The sequence below is a fragment of the Meriones unguiculatus genome, chromosome 11 (genome assembly GCF_030254825.1).
Source record: "Meriones unguiculatus strain TT.TT164.6M chromosome 11, Bangor_MerUng_6.1, whole genome shotgun sequence".
Taxonomy (NCBI): Eukaryota; Metazoa; Chordata; class Mammalia; order Rodentia; family Muridae; genus Meriones; species Meriones unguiculatus.
The window spans coordinates 40,910,929-40,921,914 of record NC_083359.1 but is presented as its reverse complement, the minus strand read 5'-3'; the positions used below and the strand labels follow the sequence as shown (position 1 = coordinate 40,921,914).

The 10,986-nt window shown below is 47.7% G+C and overlaps 1 protein-coding gene and 1 pseudogene across 1 annotated transcript; one reads left to right on the top strand and one right to left on the bottom strand.

Moving 5' to 3' along the window:
- The first annotated feature begins 1,338 nt into the window (after positions 1–1,338).
- Zg16b (zymogen granule protein 16B) lies at positions 1,339–4,129 on the top strand. Its single transcript, XM_021644732.2, has 3 exons — positions 1,339–1,467; positions 1,580–1,685; positions 3,601–4,129. The coding sequence occupies exons 1-3, from the start codon at positions 1,413–1,415 to the stop codon at positions 4,127–4,129; spliced, it is 690 nt and encodes a 229-aa protein (XP_021500407.1). The 5' UTR covers positions 1,339–1,412.
- A 3,927-nt stretch (positions 4,130–8,056) lies between these two features.
- On the bottom strand, positions 8,057–9,176 carry LOC110553038 (large ribosomal subunit protein uL3-like; annotated as a pseudogene).
- Positions 9,177–10,986: the final 1,810 nt, after the last annotated feature.

Genomic DNA, 10,986 nt, shown 5'->3' with positions numbered 1-10,986 from the left:
CCGAAAAACCAAACAAAGGAGATCGGAGGTCTTCCCCCAGCTAACAAAAGCCTCGCACTGGGGTAACAGCCTGTTGAGTTTCCTGTGGGAGTTGCCTGATCTCTGGCTTTTGTCAGTGGCACGCGCTTCCGATCAGAAGGAAGGTTTTGCCATGTTGGGGAGCTTTGTGAAACCCCAAACTTATTTTTAGCACAGTCATTTAAAGCAAGAGCATAGCAGACCCCATCTACCCTCTTCCTACTCAGCAGAAGGCCACCCTCATGTTTATTGAATGGCATATTGAAACAAGGGGGTGAGAGCTATGTGGAATTTTTGTCATAAGAATAGTTTCCAAGATTTTAATTTTCACAAGGGAAGGAATTTCTTTACCAGCATTTCTTTACTGACCCTATGTAGCACTAAAACAAAACAAAACAAGACAAAACAAAATCAGCAAACAAATGCTGTCACCCTGGATTTGCATGTTGCTTCCAACATTTATGGTAGGTATTTGTTATCTTCAAGGTTGTCTTCAAGCTGTTATTCTCAGCAAATGAATCTCTCGCTACAGGCAAACACACACACATCATCCTGGATCCTGGCAGGGGAAAGAGTTCTAAAGGAAAAATAGAGAACACAGTTCAAGATTAAAATTACTTGCTCAATTTAGCTTGTAAAACTTGATTATATGGGAGTCCAAGAAAGAGTAAGGTTGGTGACATTATTTTTTTGAAAGCAAGATAAATTTAAACAAGGTGAGTACACAGGAGGGAAACAGGTTGAGTACAGAGTTTTAAACCACATGCATGCCTTGCTTTCAGGGTTGGGCAGAAGTTCAGTTTCTGAAGGCCAGCTGACAAGGCATTTCCAGAAATCATTCCCAGAGCCGCTATGGCTGAGTGGCATCAGGATATAAAGGGACAAGCCAAGGAGCTCAGGCCACACAGCACAGGTAAGGAAGGAGCAGAGACCCAGCCTGGTGCCAGAGAACAAGATACAAGAGGAAAGGGAGAATGGCTTGAGCCATTCTAGAGGCTGGACCATGGAGGATGGAGGATGGATGGATGGATGGATGGATGGATGGATGGATGGATGGGTTGGAATATGGGGTTTCTCCAGGAGCACCTTTAGACTTTGGGGAGCACAGTGTAATATGATAACAGGAGGTGTCTTGCTCAGAGCTTAGTCAGAATGTTAGCACGGTGGCGTTTTGGGGGTCACAGTGGGGACTTGTGGGTGAAACCATCCCTGGGCTCTTCTGAGCCTTTGAGCCTATGGAGAAAAGGGTTCCCGAATGTTCCCCTGTCTCAGTCTGGGCTGTGGGGATCCCTTATACCTGATGTCTTTTCCTCAGAGCCTCTCTGAAGTTCTTGCTACCTCCTCCCTGCTGCGGCTTCTAAGCATCAGACTTGTGCCCCAAACCCTCAGCAGCCATGCTGCTGTTGATGACATTGGCTCTTCTAGCCAGTTCCGCCTGCAGAGCCCAGAGTGAGTACCTGAGCCTCCTTTGTGGCATTCACCTCCTGAATCCTGTCCTGGGTGTAAGGGTCTCTGAGTGAGGGAGTGCTCCTGAGCACTCTCTACTGCCTCCCCTTTCCAGACATCCTGGGCAATCGTTTTGGCACCTATTTCTATATTATTGGCAACCATCATGGGGAACTCAAAGGCATCCGGATCTTCTTAACACCATCAAGACACATCAAGGGGTGAGTAGGAGCACTGGAGGCCTTAGCGCCCCTTGGTAATGACAGAAACTGCTCACACGGAGACATCCCTGTCTTCACAAGACATGAAATGTGCTGCTGACTCAGCCACTCTGGACCTTTCCTCTGCTCCAGAAGGGGCAGCCATTCCCTCGGGACAAGCAGGTCTTGATTATCCTCACCACTCTCTGCCTCTTGAGAGCTGTTGTTCTCCTAGAGTGCCACAGGCAGACAGATACATGCATAAAACACACACACACACACACACACACACACACACACACACACAGAGCCAGGTGGAGAGTGACTGATACACACAAGGGCAAGCACACACGTGCACTTCGCCTACAAACACAATTTAATATGGACAACACAGATACACTAGTTCTTTCCCTTTTTAGGGTACAGGGGGTTGAACTTAAGACATACCAGGGTGCTTTGTCTACAGCCTTCAGTTTTATGCAACAGGATCTCACTATGTAGCCCAGGCTGGCCTTAAGCTTGGAGTCCTCCATCTCATCCTGTTGGAGAGAACATGGTTATACCTTAAAGGTGCAATATTGGAGCCTGGCCCGGTGGCCCACTCCTGTATTCTCAACTACCCAGACAGCAGATGTTAGAGGATAGCAAAAACAAGGCTAGTTTGTGCTACAGAGTCACTTCAAGGTCAGCCTGGACAATGTAGTAAAACCCTGTCTCAGAATAGAAAGCAAAGCAAGGGTCAGAGCTGGGTGCAGTGTCGCACGCCTGTGATCCCAGCACTTGAGGAGGCAGAGGCAGGTGGATCTCTGTGAGTTCAAGGCCAGCCTGGCCTACAAAGTGAGTTCAGGACAGCCAAGGCTACACAGAGAAACCCTGTCTCAGAAAAAACAAAAAACAAAAGACAAAACAAAACAAAACACAACAACAACAACAAAAAATTCAAGGAAATTCTGGTGACAGAGTGAGATCCTGTTTCGATTAAAATTTAAAAAAAAGAGCAAAAGGAGAGAGAGAAAAAAGATGGATAATGTAGCTAGGGGCTCACCTAGAACATGTGTGACCCTAGGTTCACTCCCCAGCATCACCAAAGAGGTGAGGGCTGGCAAGATGGCTCTGGCGGGTAAAGCTGTTTGCTGGCCCGACTGACCGCCTGAGTTTCATCCATGGAACCCACATAGTGAAGGAGAGAACAAAATCCCAACATTTTCCCTCCCACCTGCATTGAGGCCTTGGCACATGTGGACCTACATGGATAGACATACACAAATACATTCTTACACACAGCTGCACAAAATAAATGACAGCTCAATGTCAAAGATGAGCAAATAAGCCATGCAACATGGGATGTACTTGTACTGAAAATTACTCATGATTATCTAATTGAATTAGACACCCTTTTTGCATTTTATCTGGAGTCTGATTTTGGTACGCGTCACACCCTGCAAGCAAAGAAAGAGGCGGGTGATAGGCAGGGTCTAGAAGCCCTGGGTGGTCATCTTGCTTGGTTGCTCAGCAGAACAGCTTTCAGGGCTCTCCTGTTCCTACTTGACAACACAAGGAGGGGAGATCCTGTCTCTCTGGTCTCTGCCTGTAAGGTCCATCCCTGGTCAGTGTGGCTGCTGCCTCATCTGGGACTAATAGGGGAGGAGGCTCCAGAGGGGAAGCTATGAGTCAGACCCTAAAAAAGTTTCAGGCTCACAATGGGCTGCAGGAGTAGACCTAGCCACCCTGGCACAGAAGCCTGACCAGGGCCAGACTCTCTGAGGTCTTATGAGGAGGGATGTGTCTGAGAGGCAGAAAGAGGGACTCCAGGCTGCCATATCAGAGCTGGGCACTTGTGGAGACGGAACTGTGAACTGGAAACTGGGACAGGGTGCAGATGTGAGAACGAGTAGAACCGGCATCCTGAGGTTGTGCTGATTTGGTTTTTCTCCAGCATCCAGCTGAGGTTTGGCAATTTCTGGAGTGATACCTATGGTTACCCGTCACTAAACTACAAAGACTTTCTTCTGGAGGATGGGGAGCACGTGACAAAGGTGGAAGGCAGCGTATCAATCTGCCTGAATTCCCTGAACTTCATTACCAACAAGAGGCGTGTGGCTTCCTTTGGTGTTAAAGGTGGCCGACCCTTTGAGGACACAGGAGATTCAAACAAACATCTAGTGACTATCAATGGTATGCTCTTACCAGGCGTCTGTATCAAAGGGATGGGGTTCATATGGGAACATGGCCCAGATAACTTGGTCTCCCCGAAGCCTCCAAGAAGGCCAATGGACGGCTTGGACATTTCCAGAGATAAGGAAGACGAAGACAAAGACAGTGAAAAAAATAAAGACAAAGATGACGATGATGATGATGATGACGACGATGATGAAGACAATGACCAAAAAAAAGATGATAATGACAAAGATGACAGTGATGACAATGATGATGATGATGATGAAGATGACAAGAAAAAAAGATGAGTAAGAGTGGTAGAATGCTTGAGCTCGGTCTTGCATCCCTACATTACCACCTCCTCTCAGCCAAGTGCACCCACCTGGAGGGACCAATATACCAGGTGACCCTAGGCCGGGGGAGGCAAAGCCCTAATGGCCTGTAGTGCTGTGTTCAATAAACTATGTGCATGTATGTGAGCCTGTGTGGTCCTTGTCACCAAATGGAATGGGCTTGGGATTCCCCAAGAACCTCCTTTTCTTCCCCACTTTTTTGGACCTACACCTGTGCACTGGGTTAGAGTTTGCACAGAAAGAACCGTGGTCAACTCATCAGGAGCAAGGTCCCCAGGATGAGGGCAGCATCCAGCCACTTCCTGTCCCAAAGCAGCATGGGCCTGCAAGGAGAGCTCAGTGTGTGCTGACAGGGCCGGCAGGGACTGGCTTTGCAGTGGTTCCGGTTAGCTCTATTTGAGCAGGTGTCCTTGCCTCCTGCTCCTCTGGCCTCCTCCTCCCTTCCCCTCTCCCGTCCTCTTCACTGTCCTCTCATATAGCTGGGCTGCCTGGAAAGCATCCACCACCCACTTGGGGATTAAACCTAGGGCCTTCTGCATGCTAGGTAACTACTCTACCCATGAACCACAATCTTAGATTGCTCTGTATCTATCTGTCTGTCTCTGTCTGTCTGTCTATCTATCTACTATCTGTCTGTCTCTCTCTGTCTATTCTACTATCTGTCTGTCTGTCTGTAATCTATCTATCTATTTATTCATGAGACAGAGTCTTCCATAGCCCTAGTTGGTCTACAAGGACGAATGTCAAGTCTGTTTAACATAGAAACTAAGTTCCAGCCAGCCAGGCTCAGGCAATCATCAAAAACATCTAGTCAGCAGCTAAGTGGACTACTGTGTTCAGGAGAGGTCTCCAGCCAATGTTCATGGCTTCCTTTCTCCCTGCACAGAGGCAGGTACATACTTTGCAGAATTTGAGTTTCATACATACACTCCAATTTTGATTATAATATCTCCCGTGGCAAGTCAATGGGTACCATCTGTTTTAAGTCAAAGAGTATAAATTTCAAGATGTCTGTGCAGCTCGTGAGGACAGACGTGGCAACCTTTGTGAGATATTAACATGATGTTAGTCTCAAGGGAAGTTTGCAGAACAGGATGAGGCAAATGAGAGGATTTTTTTCTCCATCTCAGCTAAGAGGATCCTCTGACTTTTGTTCACAGACTCCAGGCTACTGAAACCTTCAATTAGCATTTAAAGGTAAATCAACTGGGCTAGGTGACACAAGCCTATAATTAAAGCTACTTGGAAGACTGAGGCAGGAGGATTCAGAGCTCATAACCTGACTAAGCAACTTTAGTGAGGCCCTGCCTCAAAAGAAATTTTTAGAAACATTTTTATGTTTGACAATTTAAAAATGTATTAGCTTTTACATTTTATGTACATCTGAGTGTTGCTTTGGCATATGTCTGTCAGCTTCAAATTTTTAAGTTTTTTAAAGTAAGAAAAAGAGATAGAGTAAGAGAGAGAGAGGGCCTGGATAGTTGGCATAGGTTAAGAAGACCTATGCCAACCTGGTTTGGTTGCCAGAACCCACACAGGGCAGCCAACAACCCTCTGTAACCCCAGCTCCAGGGAATCTGAGTCCTTTTCTGGCACCAAGCATGAATGTGTTATATATTCACACATGCAAACAAATGCTTACACACATTTAAAAAAAATAAAGAAAAGAGGCTTAGACAGCTGGGCATGTTGGCCATAATACTTAGAATAGGTAGAGGTAGGAAGGTCAGGAGTTTAAACTTACTGCATTAGTCAGGGTTCTCTAGAGTAGCAGAGTGAATATCTCTTTCTATAAATATAGAAAGGGGATTTATTAGAATGACTTAAAACTGTGGTCCAACTAATCCAACAATGGCTATGAGCAGAAAAATCCAAGAATCCAGAAGTTGCTCAGTCATGAGGCTGGGTGTCTCAGCTGGTTTTCAGTAGACACTGGAATCTCGTGAAAGAATAGACTCGGGCAAGGAGAGGACAAGGAGCCAAAGAGCAAAACTTCCCTTTCCCCATGTCCTTATATAGGCTTCCAGCAGAAGGTGTGTCTTCTCCCCTCAAGATCTGGATCAAAGGCATGTGTTTTCCTGCCTCAAAGATCCAGATCAAGGTGTTTATCTTTCTACCTCATAGATTTGGACTAGAAGTGGATTCACCCCCTTCAAACCAAGCCAAATATACATATATTTGTACATATATACATATAATTTCACAGGTGAGCCTCCCTTTCTGGATTGCAGTTCATTCTACACGTAGTCAAGCTGACAACCAAGAATATCCATCACTATCAAGTCTGAAGTAGGTTGGTTGTCTCAAAAACAAAACAGAGGCAGGAGATACAGCTCAGTGATGCTGTCCAGCCTACACAAGGCCTTTGATGTGGGTGCTCTTAAGACCTAAAGACATCTCTTCAGCTCCCCAAATGTTAAGAAGTAAAGAAAATGAGAGAAAGATGTCTGTGTGAATTGTTGGGGTTGGAAAAGCCAAAACAACCCAATCAGTCACAAGAGCCTAGAAAAACACGATCTTCACTGAATTAAGCAGCAAAGCCTGACCAGCCACGGACAACAGCACAGACTTCATCTTAGCCTTTAGGCAGATGTCAAGAAATTCATTGTACTCAGGCCGCTACTGATCGATCAAGACTGCAGAATATTCTGAGGAGCTAAACTGCAACCCCAGGCCAGATGCCACAGAGATTTTCAGCCTGAAATCCACAGACAGCTGTGCCACGCCCTCCCACCCACCAGGATTTAGGGATGGGGGACTTCTTAGGCGTGTGTGTCTGTGGCACCCTTATCCCGTTCCCATTGGTTGGGTTATTCAAATGTAGTCGGGTAACTTGCCTATCATTCATGTCTCAGCTTGCCAACTAGGATGCCAGTTACCCGCATCCGTGTTTCTCTCTGCCAAGCAGGATGTCAGTTACCCAGGGAGGTAGAGCCAGAGCTGGAAAGGCAAGCTAGATGCTAGGGTGAGGCACATTTCTTTTTCATATTCTCTTAGTTTTTGCCTTCTTTCTGTATTTCCTCTGTTCACACTGGGTATGTAAGACAAATGGCCTCAGCATTAGATTGAAGCAGGTCGGAGGTGGAGGAGCAGCTCTTAAGATTAAGAGCTTGCCCACCATGGTAGCACACGTCTTTAGTCCCAGCACTTGGGAGGTAAAAGAAGGCAAAGTTCAAGGCCAGCCTGGTCTACAGAGTGAGTTGGTCAGCCAGAGCTACACAGAGAAACCCTGTCTCAAAAAACAAAACAAAACAAAACAAACCCCCCAAACCCAAAAGATTAGGCTGCTGAAAGGTTGGGTGTCATAGTCCACACCCTTATATCCCATCTATCCCAGCATTCACAAGTTTGAGACCAGCCTGGCCTACATGTTTTGGTCCAGGCCCCAAAGGGGGAGAAAAAGCCCGCTGGAGCTGGGGAAGATAGCTGTCAGTATCCCTGGAGTCTGGATCCCTGCACCCACGGATATCATTCGGGTATGGTGGCACACACCTGTAATCCTAGCACTGGAAAGATGGAGACAGGAGGAACAGTGAGGCATGCCGGCCACACAGTGTAGCCAAACGGGCAAACTCCGAGTTCAATGAGAGGTCTCAAGAGTGTGGTTGAGGAAGATGCTTGAGAGTACTGTGGCTTCAGCATGTGGGGGCACACATTTGCATGTGAACACACACAATGGACACATAGGCATGCATACTTTGTTACAGTCCAAGAACAGCGGCATAAACCATTCAGACATCGACCTGAATTAGACATTGACGGTTTGTTGAACACTTGCTCTAGGCTGATTGTGAACAGAGCCGCAGAAAAGACTCAGGAGCCTAGCTGTGACACTGCTCTGTTCCCCCCCCCCACTGGAAATATTTTTATTGAGACCCCCACCAGCTGTGCAAATTGCTTCTGGCATTAAGCACCTTCCTCCTTGGCAATGCAGTCTTTCTTGAGTGGTCCCATGAATGGTCTGGAAGCGGCCATGGTCAAACTTGGAGGTGGTATCAATAAACTTCAGGTCAATCTTCTCTAGAGCCCGCCGTTTGGTCTGCACCAGCAAGGACTTACAAAGAGTAAGCACTCACTTCTTGGTCCCTACCACGCAGCCTTTGAGCATGACGAAGTCATTGGTCACCTCACCATAATGGACAAAGCCACCCAGTGGGTTGATGCTCTTGTCAGACAGGTCATAGTCAGTAGATGCATTGTTCTTGATCAGCTTACCATCCTTGATCAGATAGCCTTGACCAATCTTGTAAATCTTCTTGTTAATCTCTGTTCGATGATGGTAGCCTTTCTGCCCAGCACGAGCCACAGAGAAGGCCACATGGGCAGGGTGCCAGGCTCCAATACAGGCAACCTTACGCAGCCCTCTGTGGGTCTTGCAGGGCAATTTCTTTGTGTGCCAACGACTGGTCACCCCTTTGTACCCTTTGCCTTTTGTTACCCCAATGATATCAATCATCTCATCCTGTCCAAACACCTGGTTCACAGGAATCTGCTGCTCCAGCCTCTCTCGGGCCCAGTCTAGCTTCTCAGCCACAGTGCCCCTGTTCACTTGGATCTCCATCAAGTGTGCCTTCTTCTGGTGCAGAGGAAGCAGACACATCTTAGTGTGGGCAATTATGCGAATGACTTGACAGTACTTTTTCATGCTGTTGAAGTCCTTATCCAGCTGCTTCTTGCCCATGTCATCCTGCCATTTCTTACAGTATTTGGTAAAAGCCTTCTTCTTAGATTTGTGCTAGTTCTTATAGAAACGACATTTACACTCATCACTGATGTGCTCAGCAAATACGGTCTTGAAGGTCCTGAGTCCTCGTGGGGTTTCTACGTATCCCACAATGGCCACAACCACCATGGGTGGGGTTTCCACAATGGTTACAGCCTCCACAACTTCCTTCTTGTTCACCTTAGATCCTGGTCTGTCAACTTCCCGCACGATGTGGGTCATGCCAGCCTTGTAGCCTAGAAAGGCTGTCAGGTGAACAGGCTTGAAAGGGTCATCCTCACTTTCCCGAGATGTCGGCTACTTCGCTTCCGAGGCAAGAAGCCCAAGGACCCATGCCTGGGCGCAGAGAATTTCCTGTGGGACGTCTCGCAGTCACACGCCTCCGGTAGAGCACTGCTCCGTTCTTACAGCTTTTTATAGAAAAATCAAGTGCAGAAGGCAAGGGAGGAGTGTTACATTTTGGCTGACTAGACAAAGTATTATCAGCTGACCTTCAAGCTGCTTGGTGCCAAGTGAGGTAAATGAGGCGGTGGTTAGGGTCTTTTAGAGTGTAACCAGAGTACAGCCAAGTGTAGAGATAACCGAGAATGAGTTATGATGCCACTGACTCCTAGTAAGGTTAACCTGACCTTCTGGAAAGGTCTCTCGTGTGTGTAATAGTTACAAAGCTACTTCTAGGAAGCAGATCTAAAAATGTGAACTTAAACAAAATGTCTTCAGCTTTGTTACAAAGAGCAGCCTTATTATCTCTCACACACACACACACACTCACACGTAGAGACAAAAAGGAATGTTGGAAGTAAGCTCAGCCTAAATTCAAGTCTGCCTGCGTCTGCCTGTGGGTGATGCCCTAGTGTCTCAAAAACATTAAGGTTTTGTAAGAGTGTGTGCACGCACGCTCACACGCGATGTGTGTTTATATGTGCTGTGTTATCCTTTTAGAAGCTGTATTTCTGAAGAATGCCGGCTGATGACAGTTACAAAGTTTCTAGAAAAATACAGACAAAAGATAACTAATGAGTAAGTAGTCAGGAGGGAAAACGCGTACTTGTTAGAGTCATTCTCCGAGAGTGTGATCGTAACTGCTTTTGAGAAGTGTGCGGAGCGTGGGTGTCAAGAGACTTACAATTAGGCAGGTAGAAGAACAGCCTGCTTGTTAGGAACCAGGGGCCCCCCGCAGCCGGGTCAGCAACCACCACCAAAGTCAACACATCTGCCACATACTCTTAAAATGTCCCAGCCATCACAGGCCCCCCCTCTCCCTCCCTCCCTGGTGATGAGCCACCGAATGGCTTGTGTCTTCCCTGTTCTGTTCCCTGAGACCTGGGGATACCTTGGACTACAGTCGTTGGATACAGAATCTTCCAGAGAGAACCGCCAGCCTCTCCACCTGGCACCTAACCTGAAGGGCTTCAAACTTATGCACTTCTGCAGTAAAATCTGGTCCCTCCGGCCTCCCCCACACACTGGGTAAACGCCCTGTTTTTAAATTAGGGTTGATGGATCTCGAAGTTGGGAGTGGGAGTTGCAAAGTGGGAGCCGGACCAAGCAGGAGCTAAAAGCAAAGAAGGCCAGCTGCAGCGGCATGCCCTCGGGACACCCCTGTTCTCTCCTGTAGCGTCTGCCCTGAACCAAGCTGCTGATCTGGCTCTCCTCATGTGCGGCTCACTTGTTTCTGCCGGCGTCTGCCACCCACACGCTCAGATTCTAGAGTCTGAGTCTTGGGCCGCAGCTTCCCTCTACCGGCTTTCTCACTGCTGCTCCATATCTTGGGCCCTGGCCTGTGCTCTCCACGCGAGCACCTACAGGCTTCTCTGACTAACGCAGCCTGCTGCACCCACGTCTCCATTCTCTCCTGCTCTCTCCCCTCCCTTGCCTCCCCCAGGAGCTACCTGTGTTCTTCCTGTGGCAGCCCGGGACGCTTTCCTTGCTTCCTCCCACTCAGAGCTACCTGCTCCAGCTCTCTGTGCCTTCCTGGGCCTATGCCTTGCAATGTCCTTGCCTCCTGCAGTGGCTACCTGCTAGGTCCTGTGGTAACTCCGCCCTGGTGGCTTCTGCAAGGTTGGAACCTGCCTGGTTCCTCCTTGTC

Coding starts and splice junctions, on each gene's coding strand:
- Zg16b (XM_021644732.2), top strand. CDS start 1,413: ATGCTGCTGTTGATGACATTGGCTCTTCTAGCCAGTTCCGCCTGCAGA. Junction 1,468..1,579: donor TTCCGCCTGCAGAGCCCAGA/GTGAGTACCTGA, acceptor TCCCCTTTCCAG/ACATCCTGGGCAATCGTTTT. Junction 1,686..3,600: donor CCATCAAGACACATCAAGGG/GTGAGTAGGAGC, acceptor GTTTTTCTCCAG/CATCCAGCTGAGGTTTGGCA.